The sequence below is a fragment of the Ranitomeya variabilis genome, chromosome 7 (genome assembly GCF_051348905.1).
Source record: "Ranitomeya variabilis isolate aRanVar5 chromosome 7, aRanVar5.hap1, whole genome shotgun sequence".
Lineage (NCBI taxonomy): Eukaryota > Metazoa > Chordata > Amphibia > Anura > Dendrobatidae > Ranitomeya > Ranitomeya variabilis.
In genome coordinates, this window is record NC_135238.1 from 224615899 (window position 1) to 224628492 (window position 12594).

The window sequence follows — 12594 nt, forward strand, 5'->3', positions numbered from 1 at the left end:
GGTAAATTCACAACAGTGGGCTGCGTTATATACTACATGGCTGCTATATACTACGTGGGCAGTGTTATATACTATGTGGGCTGTGTTATATACTACATGACTGCTATATACTATGTGGGCAATGTTACATACTGTTTGGGCAGTGTTGTATACTACGTGGGCTGTGTTATATAATGCGTGGCTGCTATATACTACGTGGGCAATGATATATACTACATGGGCAGTGTTATATAATGTTTGGGCTGTGTTATATACTGCGTGGCCTGTATTAACGCATCGGGTATTCTACAATATGTTGTGGCCTGTGCTATATACATACATACATACATACATATTCTAGAATACCCGATGCGTTAGAATCGGGCCACCATCTAGTTTTTTATATTTTTCTTCAAAACTGGCATCTCATGCCATTCATTTTTGGATTTTTTCTTTAGTCAAAAGATAATGATGGATACATCTGTATTGATGTCTCCCACTTTCAGATATTCTTTAATAGGTGGAGCAGAGCTGTTGGAGAATGGTAGGTGTCACTTTAAATGATTTTTCCTCACTTCATTGAGTCAATTGTTACTTAAAAGTGGTTATTTAGTTTACTGTCTGTTTGCTAAAAATCCTGAAAAACTGCTTAAAAAAATTCTTGCAACACATTTCTATGCAAAATTAACTTTGCTGTTCATATGAAGATTTTTATAAGCATTTTTTTCCCTGAAAAAGGTCTTGTAAAATGCCCGGAGGAGAAAAAACAAAGTGCACGTCACTTTGAAGTGGATCCTGATGGAATTTGTTCCAAAGACGAAACGGTCATATAAAAAAAAGACTGCAAAAAACACGATTTAGGGAAAGAAAATCTACCAAAACATTTCAGAAAAACAAACAAACAAAAAAACAAAAACAGCATTTCTTAGGAGATTTCTGTTTTAAAACTTGCTGGATTTCTCCACCTGCAAAAAAAAAAAAGTTTTTCAAGGAGTTTATTGAGCACTCAATCCTCTTCAAAAATACAAAACGCTTCAAAAACTTGGAGGATTTATTAGCTCCCTGTAACAAAAAAAATAAAAATTCAGCAAAAATACTCTGTATACACATACTCCAAGGCTATGCGAATACAAAGTTGTTGTTTTTTTCCCGAACAACACCGCTGGCTATGTGCACACGGAGTCTCTTGAGAATGGAAACTGAGAAGAATCTGGGAGGAAACTCTCAAAATCCAAGGTGTAACGTTTTTCCTTTCGGAGAATGACATGTCAAGCCTGACATACCACATGACTTAGCATAAAACCATAATCTCAATTTGGCTCGTTAAAGGGTTAATATTGACTTTTAGGATCACTACTTCCTATAGTCGGAATTAGATTTCTAGTCCTCTTCCTCTCGGAAAAGACAATTTGCATATTTCACAGAGGATCATTGCAAGGCTTAAAACTTTGAAAATGTCACTCTCTGAAAGGAGAAGCGTTACACCTTGGATCCCTGTAAGACGCCTCTCACCCAGCCAAACTAGATCTCACACTTTGCACTGACGAGGGGCAGTACCCCGAAACTCAGTTTCTGCAAATTGAGATTCTGGTTTGGCTATTATCCCAAGTCATGTGGCAAGGCTCGATGTTGACTTTTAGGATTGACACTTCCAATAGATGGTGCTAGATTCCTAGTCCTCTTCCTCTCTGAAAGGCAGAATCCTACTCAAAAATTAAAAATTAATTTGATCGTTTCTCTTGAGCCAGACAAATCCAAATTCTTTTCTTGAGAGAAATCTATTAGGGAATCAATGTAAATTTGATGAGGTTTGGGATTTTAACCAGGCTTTTTTTGAAGAAGTTTAGAAGAAGCTTTTTTTTTTTCCGTTTTCTTTTTAAAACACACATTTTTTCACAACCCTTTAACTTGAGAATACCGAGTTTGGAGGAGATTCCATGTGGAATACCCATCAATGAAGCTATATAGAAATACTAAAAGACCATAAGCGCAACAGAAAAAAAAAGGAACGTATCACGTGGCGTGTTAGGACACAGCTTCTGGAAGTAACATGAAAATGTGTTGGTTTTTTTCTTTCTTGCAACTGCCATGTTTTTGCAGTGTTTCAGTTTTGTTTTTTGTACATGCACTTGGCGTTATTTTCCCAGGCAAAGTGGCTTCATGAAAATGGCAGGGGTGATGGTTTTCCCAAGATCTTCATTTTTTGCGATGGATCCACGTCCGCCAGCTTTCACTCTATACCGCTCTGAAGCTTCTCAGAGTTTATATTCTGATTAGTGTTGAGTGATACCTTCCGATATTTGAAAGTATCGGTATCGGATTGGATCGGCCGATATCCAAAAAATATCGGATATCGCCGATACCGATACCCGATACCAATACAAGTCAATGGGACACAAATATCAGAAGTGATCCTGGATGGTTCCCAGGGTCTGAAGGAGAGGAAACTCTCCTTCAGGCCCTGGGTTCCATATTCATGTGAAAAATAAAGAATAAAAAATATAGATATACTCACCCTCGGACGAGCCCTGGCTGTCACCACTGCAAGCGTCTGCCTCCGTTCCTAAGAATGCAGAGTGAAAGACCTTCGATGACGTCGCGGCTTGTGATTGGTCGCGTGACCACTCATGTGACCGCTCATGCGACCAATCACAAGCCGCGACGTCATCGCAGGTCCTACACTCACTGCATTCTTAGGAACGGAGGCTGCCGGTTGCAACGCTGAGTTGCAGGGGCCGTCCGAGGGTGAGTATATCCATATTTTTTATTTTTATTCTTTATTTTTTACATGAATATGGATCCCAGGGCCTGAAGGAGAGTCTCCTCTCCTCCAGACCCTGGGAACCATACGCACCGCACACGCCTGGGAACATATAGGAACTTCCGATTCCGATTTCCGATATCACAAAAATATCGGAACTCAGTATCGGAATTCCAATACAGCGAATATCGGCCGATACCCGATATTTGCAGTATCGGAATGCTCAACACTAATTCTGATGGTTCTGCCTTAGGAGTTCGCAGAGGTAATTCAAGAAAAAGCAGGCAACTTTTTTTTCCTGAAGTGACTCCTCTGGCGGTTTTGTCGCAGTTTTTGCTGCAGCTCCTCTGCCAGTACTCTATCTTCTATGAAGACTTCAGAGTGGCTTTGTTCCGGAAGCTGCCCAGAGATTGAACATGATACTTAACTGCTCTGGAGTTTCCAAACCCTGAGGCGGTTTAAAGAAGGAACAGACTGATCAATCACCGTAATGTCGTTTTTTCATGCACATTCACATGTTCACCCTTTTAAATGTTGTTGGATATCTTTTCAGACAGCTTCCGATTAAGAAACCACCTGGAAAAGACTTTGTGTGCACATAGCCACTGAGCAGAAACTCCAAGTGTTGGAGGCATTTTGAGATTTTCCGCTCAGTTTCCTCTAATTTGCTGCTTCAAAAACTCCTTAAAAACACTCACATAGGAAGATTCTTCTCCAAAAACATCTAAAAAACCCTCCATTTGTACATAGCTTTTGAGGTGGCTTTTGGAGAGAATCTGTTCCAAGAATTTTTTTTAAATGTTCTGTGCGAAAATAACCCTATCCATTTTGGCTAACAAGTGTCTAAAGCAAGGGAACATCATAAATGAAACCCAAAGAACCAATTTGCAACATTAAATATATTTTAAATTACTTCACTATAGCTGCAATACTGAATATGATCTTTGGACAAGCATGAAGATATATTATATATATATATATATATATATATATATATATATATATATATATATATATATATATATATATATATATATATATATTTTACACATATACACACACACACAGTACAGACGTACAGACCAAAAGTTTGGACACAACTTCTCTTTTAAAGATTTTTCTGTATTTTATTGACTATGAACGTTGTACATTCACACTGAAGGCAACAAAGCTATGAATTATCACATGTGGAATTATAGACTTAACAAAAAAGTGTGAAACAACTGAAATTATGTCTTATATTCTAGGTTCTTCAAAGTAGCCACCTTTTGCTTTGATGACTGCTTTGCACACTCTTGGCATTCTCTTGATGAGCTTCAAGAGGTAGTCACCGGGAATGGTTTTCACTTCACAGGTGTGCCCTGTCAGGTTTAATAAGTGGGATTTCTTGCCTTATAAAATCGGGTTGGGACCATCAGTTGTGTTGTGCAGAAGTCTGGTGGATACACAGCTGATAGTCCTACTGAATAGACTGTTAGAATTTGTATTATGGCAAGAAAAAAGCAGCTAAGTAAAGAAAAATGAGTGGCCATCATTACTTTAAGAAATGAAGGTCAGTCTGAAAAATTGGAAAAACTTTGAAAGTGTCCCCAAGTGCAGTTGCAAAAACCATCAACTGCTACAAAGAAACTGGCTCACATGAGGACCGCCCCAGGAAAGGAAGACCAAGAGTCACCTCTGCTTCTGAGAATACGTTTATCCGTGTCACCAGCCTTAGAAATTGCAGGTTTCTTTGCGTGACGCAGAAAAGGTGAACGGATGGACTCTACATGCCTGGTTCCCACTGTGAAGCATGGAGGAGGAGGTGTGATGGTGTGGAAGTGCTTTGCTGGTGACACTGTTGGGGATTTATTCAAAATTGAAGGCATACTGAACCAGCATGGCTACCACAGCATCTTGCAGCGGCATGCTATTCCATCCAGTTTGCGTTTAGTTGGACCATTATTTATTTTTCAGCAGGACAATGACCCCAAACACACCTCCAGGCTGTGTAAGGGCTATTTGACCAAGAAGGAGAGTGATGGGGTGCTACGCCAGATGACCTCGCCTCCACAGTCACCAGACCTGAACCCAATCGAGATAGTTTGGGGTGAGCGGGACCGCAGAGTGAAGGCAAAAGGGCCAACAAGTGCTAAGCATCTCTGGGAACTCCTTCAATATTGTTGGAAGACCATTCCCAGTGACTATCTCTTGAAGCTCATCAAGAGAATGCCAAGAGTGTGCAAAGCAGTCATCAAAGCAAAAGGTGGCTACTTTGAAGAACCTAGAATATAAGACATATTTTCAGTTGTTTCATACTTTTTTGGTAAGTATATAATTCCACATGTGTTAATTCATAGTTTTTACGCCTTCAGTGTGAATTTACAATTTTCACAGTCAAGAAAATACAGAAAAATCTTTAAATGAGAAGGTGTATCCAAACTTTTGGTCTGTACTGTATATATATCTTTTTTTTTAATAACTTTTAGCAAACGAGGTTCTTACATGGTGAACCAATTCTAATTTTAGAGATTCAGTAGCACATGACACATCACATAATCCCAGCTATAATTATTCTGATTAGTAACAAACATGTTATAGAAATAGAAAAATTAAAAAAAAAGTGAAAAAAGGCAAACTCGGGGAAAAAAAGACAAAACAAACGAAAAACATTGTTCTGTGTCAATTAATATGATGTGTTACATTTAACCGACACTGAAACAACAAACATCTCCCTTCAAGGTAGAAGTTCATTATGCCAAGATTGCTTGTTGGAGGACCTTGAGCACTTTCTTACCACGGGCCAAATGTACAATAAGGTCAGATACAATGCAGGGATCTTCCCTGGTGACCTGTCAAACATATTGAATTCAGAAAGGCAAACAGCTGAGACAAGACCAAGTAGGCAAATAAAAAAAAAAAATCTATTGTAAGGAAGTTTATGTGCAGCGGCCATGGGTTTGTATGGTTTCGGAAGCATGAAAGATTGAGCATCTAGGTTATTTTATGCTAATCGGGTCACAGATGCTTCAATGGTTGTATTACGGAAGGACATGGAAGATTCTTCATTGGTCTCCTACACTTGATTGCATGTTGAGCAGATTAATAAAGATCAGTCAGTTCTTATTTAATATTTCCCAATGAGAGAATCCACAAATATTCTTATCATAAGTTCCGCTGTGTTACTCATGGAAGGAATCAGATAGAACACAGATGGGGAAACCGTCCAAGAACAGTACATGGGGCCCTTGTTCGTAAAGGAAGTCTGCTTTTATTTTCAGGTTGTACATTTCTTTAACACTTTACTTCAGTTACGGTTAACAGTATTTACACCATCAACATGGACCATAGGAACCTGCAGAATGGAAATGACTCATTGACAAAAGTGAAGAGGGCCTATTCTATGAAATGTACAGAGGTCACTGCGCAGGGATTAGGAGGAGGTGAGCTGTTATATCACCTATTGTGATTGGTGGATCCTGTGCTATCTACTGTATATAGAGGTGTTATCAGTCATTGTACAGGAGGAGGAGGTGAGCTGTGACATCACCTATTGTGAATGGTGGATCCTGTGTTATGTACTGTATATAGAGGTGTTATCAATCATTGTACAGGAGGAGGAGGTGAGCTGTGACATCACTTATTGTGAATGGTGGATCCTGTGTTATCTACTGTATATAGAGGTGTTATCAATCATTGTACAGGAGGAGGAGGTGAGCTGTGACATCACTTATTGTGAATGGTGGATCCTGTGTTATCTACTGTATATAGAGGTGTTATCAGTCATTGTACAGGAGGAGGAGGTGAGCTGTGACATCACCTATTGTGAATGGTAGATCCTGTGTTATCTACTGTATATAGAGGTGTTATCAGTCATTGTACAGGAGGAGGAGGAGGTGATCTGTGACATCACCTATTGTGAATGGTGGATCCTGTGTTATCTACTGTATATAGAGGTGTTATCAGTCATTGTACAGGAGGAGGAGGTGAGCTGTGATATCACCTATTGTGATTGGTGGATCCTGTGTTATATACTGTATATAGAAGTGTTATCAGTCATTGTACAGGAGGAGGAGGTGAGCTGTGATATCACCTATTGTGATTGGTGGATCCTGTGTTATATACTGTATATACAGGTTTTATCAGTCATTGTACAGGAAGAGGTGAGCTGTGACATCCCCCATTCTGAATGTTGATGGTGTATCCTGTTTTATCTATATTGAATATGTACTTGTCATTGTAACCCTACCTGTGATGATAATCAGATGACTATTGAGAAGTCACCTGTAAAGACCAGGGAGTGGCAGACTTATGAGACTCAAGTCTTTCTGTAGATAACTTTCTGGCTTGGAATTTATGCCCAAAAGGGTCCGGCGTTGGACACTTAATTATAGGGGAGCCACTAGAGATCAATTCTAAATGAATTAAATTTAATTAGAATTTCCCACATTTTATAGATTTAGGCAAATCTATATTTTATTTCGATTTTTTTTTAGCAAATTCATTTCACTTCATTTTTATAGTGCCAAAAAGGAAGTAAACTAAGAAAAAAAAAAGAAAAAGATACTTCACTATTAGTGATGAGCGAGTGTACTCGTTGCTCGGGTTTTCTCATGCACACTCGGGTGGTCTCGAAGTATTTATGACTGCTTGGAGATTTAGTTCCCCCCCAGAAGCTGGATGATTTGCGACTGTTAGACAGGTTGATTACATGTGGGTATTCCCTAGCAACCAGGCAACCCCCACATGTACTCAGCCTGGTTAGTAGCTGTAAATCATTCAGCTGAGGTGATGAAAACTAAATAATACTCGGAGGTCTCCCGAGCAACGAGTACACTCTCTCATCACTACTCACCATCACTTGTTCAGCAGCCTCTATCCACTCTGAACTTATTTTCCTGCATCCAATCTGACCCAGTCTGATGCGTCCCAGTATCTTCGGTTCCTCTGCGCTTGACCAGACCTCAAAATGTCACAATTTCAACTTGTGATGTAATAAGTCATGACACTGCAGGAGGTCTACTCCTTGACATCATTGACTCTGTCTCGTGCGACATCTTGACATAAGGGCCTGGTCAGGTGCGAAGAAGCTCGGCTGTGGCAGACCGGACCGGGAAGCGTAAATGCAGATGGACACGCGAGGGCTAAGGCAAAGTAATTATATTTTATTTTTTACCTATGTTTACTATGCTCTGGGATCTGGAGCATAGGAAAGAACGTGCGGCTTGTAGTAAACAAAATTGACGTGACTCGAATTTCTTGGACAAATCTAAGCCGATTTGCCAAACTGGCTTTCAGCAGACTCGCTCATCGCTGATCACCACCTTTCCTAGCTGTTACGTGAAAGATAAAGAAAAACTCCGGATCACATCTACTCTCAGTTACTCATCTTGTAGTGTGCATTAGTCCTGTGATACATAGAGACTCTAAAAGAAAAAATGTCGCAATACGCAAAATGACCGACTTTGCTCTGCTGCATCCAGCAATCTCCGCTCTGCCACCTCTCTACAGAGATCTGATTTCTCCATACTCTCAGAAGAGGTAATCACAGGACAACAAGAACCTCATCAGCCGAGCGCCAGCCCTTAATGCGGTTTTATTTCGTTATTACCACCATTTCTGTGTAAATGACAGTTAGGATTATTTAAGATTATATTGTAATCCTTTTAATCCTCAGCGCCTTAAATTTCAGTCCAAACACCAAAGTGCACTTAGCAAAAAATGTTTCAAGCTAGGCGATCTTCCCATAAATCGCCCCTTCAGCATCGCCCGTGATGGAAAGCCCTAACCTTCCTTGACGGCACCAAACAGACTTGTAATTGCGTTTAAAGAGAAAGTAATTGTCCCCTCTGTCTATTTTTCATCCGCTCGTTCTCCGCTTCACCTTAGCATTTCTCCGCTCGCGCTAATTTAAACAGAAAATAATAAGCAATGAATTCTCCGTATTATTAAAACCAACAGCTCTACGGACCCTAATACATAATACAGGCATAAGCACCTGCAACCGTCTCATTATATGGCTGTAATTAATATCTCCCCTCTGATATAATGGATTTTAAATGTAAACATTGCTAACAGGTATAATTTCGTCTCACTGATTCCTCTTATCCAAATTATTCAGTGGTCATTTTCCATATACAATCAATAATTCATGGTCTTAAATTGAAAACTCAGGCTAATTTCGACAACGGAATTTTTACTGACATTTCTAAAGAGAACACATCAGCCGGGCTAATTATTGCCTCGTTTCACTGTGTGGCCTTTCATTATACCGGAGGTAATGAAAATAAAAAAAATAAAAAACAACAATAACACAATGCTTTGCTTCCCTCTTCTCATGCTCAAAGCCCATGGACCAGAAGGGACATAATGTTTTCATTTTACTTTGACCTTTACGTTCTTGGGATCATAAAATTATGTTTTGTTTCTTTACATAGAGTATAATGCTGTCACAATGTGCAAGACGCAACCGTAAAATAGCAATGAGATAACCAATTAGCCAGGACAGCTATTACTTTGCATTGTTTTACCACTAAAGAGGTCATCCCATCTGAAGAACCTTTACCATAACGGCAGCTTTGCCGATGGTTGCAGATCTATTGGACGTAACCTCAACGATCACATTGGAAGAGCTTCTGATAATATTGAAAACCTTTGGCATGTCATTGTGATGGTCAACACTTCTGACCTAGCGAGTTGTGGAAACCCCCTCCTATTGACACAGAAGTGCTCAACTTAGATCTGTGACCCCATGTTTCCTTGATGGGCACAGATCAGACAAACCGTACACAAAAAAGCGCAGTGACACATATCTCTCTTCTACTACTCTGCCAGTGACTCTGTCACAATAATACATACACTTTGTGTGTGTGTAAATATATATATATATATATATATATATATATATATATATACACATACAGTACAGACCGAAAGTTTGGACACACCTTCTCATTTAAAGACTTTCCTGTATTTTCATGACTATGAAAATTGTTGTACATTCACACTGAAGGCATCAAAATTATGAATTAACACATGTGGAATTATATACTTACCAAAAAAGTGTGAAACAAATGAAATTATGTCTTATATTCTAGGTTCTTCAAAGTAGCATCTTTTGCTTTGATGACTGCTTTGCACACTCTTGGCATTCTCTTGATGAGCTTCAAGAGGTAGTCACCGAGAATGGTCTTCCAACAATCTTGAAGGAGTTCCCAGAGATGCTTAGCACTTGTTGGCCCTTTTGCCTTCACTCTGCGGTCCAGCTCACCCCAAACCATCTCGATTGGGTTCAGATCTGGTGACTGTGGAGGCCAGGTCATCTGGCGTAGTACCCCATCACTGTCCATCAGCACCCCATCACAGGCATGTAGAGTCCATTTGTTCACTTTTTCTGCATCGCACAAAGACACGGTGGTTGGAACCAAAGATGTCATATTTGGACTCATCAGACCAAAGCACAGATTTCCACTGGTCTAATGTCCTCTCCTTGTGTTCTTTAGCCCAAAAAGTCTCTTCTGCTTGTTGTCTGTCCTTAGCAGTGGTTTCATAGCAGCTATTTTACCATGAAGGCCTGCTGCACAGTGTCTCTACTCTGAGCTGCTGTTAACCTGTGATTTCTGAGGCTGGTGACTCAGATAAATGTATCCTCAGAAGCAGAGGTGACTCTTGGTCTTCCTTTCCTGGGGCGGTCCTCATGTGAGCCAGTTTCTTTGTAGCGCTTGATGGTTTTTGCCACTGCACTTTGGGGACAATTTCAAAGTTTTCCCAATTTTTCAGACTTACTTACCTTCATTTCTTAAAGTAATGATGGCCACACGTTTTTCGTTACTTAGCTGCTTTTTTCTTGCCATAATACAAATTCTAACAGTCTATTCAGTAGGACTATCAGCTGTGTATCCACCAGACTTCTGCACAACACAACTGATGGTCCCAACCCCATTTATAAGGCAAAAAAATCCCACTTATTAAACCTGACAGGGCACACCTGTTAAGTGAAAAACATTCCAGGGGACTACCTCTTGAAGCTCATCAAGAGAATGCCAAGAGTGTGCAAAGCAGTCATCAAAGCAAAAGGTGACTACTTTGAAGAACCTAGAATTTAAGACATAATTTCAGTTGTTTCACACTTTTTTGTTAAGTATATAATTCCACATGTGTTCATTCATAGTTTTGATGCCTTCAGTGTGAATGTACAATTTTCATAGTCATGAAAATACAGAAAAATCTTTAAATGAGAAGGTGTGTCCAAACTTTTGGCCGGTACTGCACGTGTGTGTGTATGTGTATATATATATATATATATATATATATATATATATATATATATATATATATATATATATATATATATATATATATATATATATATATATATATATATATATATATATATACACACACACACATCGTTTAGACAGGCTTTCAAACTAAGTACACCAGCTTCATCAGGTCTCAGCTTGTATTGGGAATTTTGGTGACAGTTCTAAGTTGTCCCTATCAAGAAATCTTTGATGCGGCAGCATTGTGCATTGTTCTCCTCTCATGATCTTGATTAGATGCAATAAGTCACCACAAGCTTAAACTTTGAAGTAAATATTGTTTTACCTGGAACACATTTTTCCGACTGGATTTGTCATTTGTCCACTCAATCAGCGCCCCCCGTAGATCTATGTACTCAGATTTAGTGCCGGATTTCTGGAAACATGAAAACCGCTTTTGTTAATTTGGTTATAGACATTTGCTTATAGATACAAATAAGTTAAAAAACAATTAAGTGATATTTAATCATCTCCTCTAAACCGGTTTGTTTTTGCGGTCACCAGCTGTACAGAAGTAATGATGGTCCATTCTTCAGTCACTTGACCACTAATTACCATGATTGGCTGCAGTTGTCAAGTGACTGAGATATGACAACTGCAGCCAATCATGGGCCTCAGTAGGTGCAGTTCCCCTCAACCGTTGGTTTATGTACCCTCACTGACCACTTCATAAAGATCTCTGAAGATGTTAGACCTTCGATTGTGTCTAAACTTATAACACAAACGTTGCAGATGTATTATCTGTTTCACAATTAATAAAAAATAAATATAAAATTAGAGAAGTTTTCCTAACTTTTTATTTCTATGATTTCTTTACCCATTTTCAAATTTTGAAAGTTTTTTTTTTAACCCATCAAAAAGTTTCACTAATTATAATCACAAGATACAAAATCTGTTCTATCAAAAGCAGAAGGTGGAAATATTTAACAAGCAAATCACTATCCAAATATAAGTCAGATGAAAAGAAATGTCTTTCCTGTAGGAAGACTCAATCATGGATGAACATTGCAGAAAGAAAAGAGATAAGGGCACAGATAGAACTGGAGTATTTTATAGACTTGTATAACAACTAATGAAAGGGTTTTGTTAAATTGTCATTGTACATGGGCTAATAGATACAATGATGAGAGATGAGAAGCAGCCAACCGCACACAGGGTCCTAAACAAATGGCTCTGAATGTAGAACTTAGTTCAGTTCAGCTTAACCTGGCCCAGCAGTTATATTGTTTCATCTTCAGCTATAATATATATATATATATATATATATATATATATATATATATATATATATATATATATATATATATATATATACACACACACACACACACTTTCTCCTTAAATAGTGTATTTTGGGCTAAAAATTATTTATATAAATGTTAATTTTTACAAATCACTTAATGTTACATAGTGTGGAAAAGATGTGCAAATATATATTTAAATTCTACTCAAATATTACAAAAATCCACATTTACCAAAATGCATATTTTTGGTTACTTGTGATTCAGCAAAACTGCGAAGCAAAGGTCTGTTTAACAGTAAAAAAGAGGAGTA

The 12594-nt window shown here is 38.6% G+C and overlaps 1 protein-coding gene across 1 annotated transcript in view; it reads right to left on the bottom strand.

Moving 5' to 3' along the window:
- ARHGAP15 (Rho GTPase activating protein 15) overlaps nt 1-12594 on the bottom strand; it is a 690583-nt gene that overhangs the window by 523842 nt on the left and 154147 nt on the right. The window contains exon 7 of the mRNA XM_077273018.1: nt 11327-11416. Coding sequence (XP_077129133.1) covers nt 11327-11416 — 90 coding nt within the window. The remainder of the gene's footprint in view (nt 1-11326; nt 11417-12594) is intronic.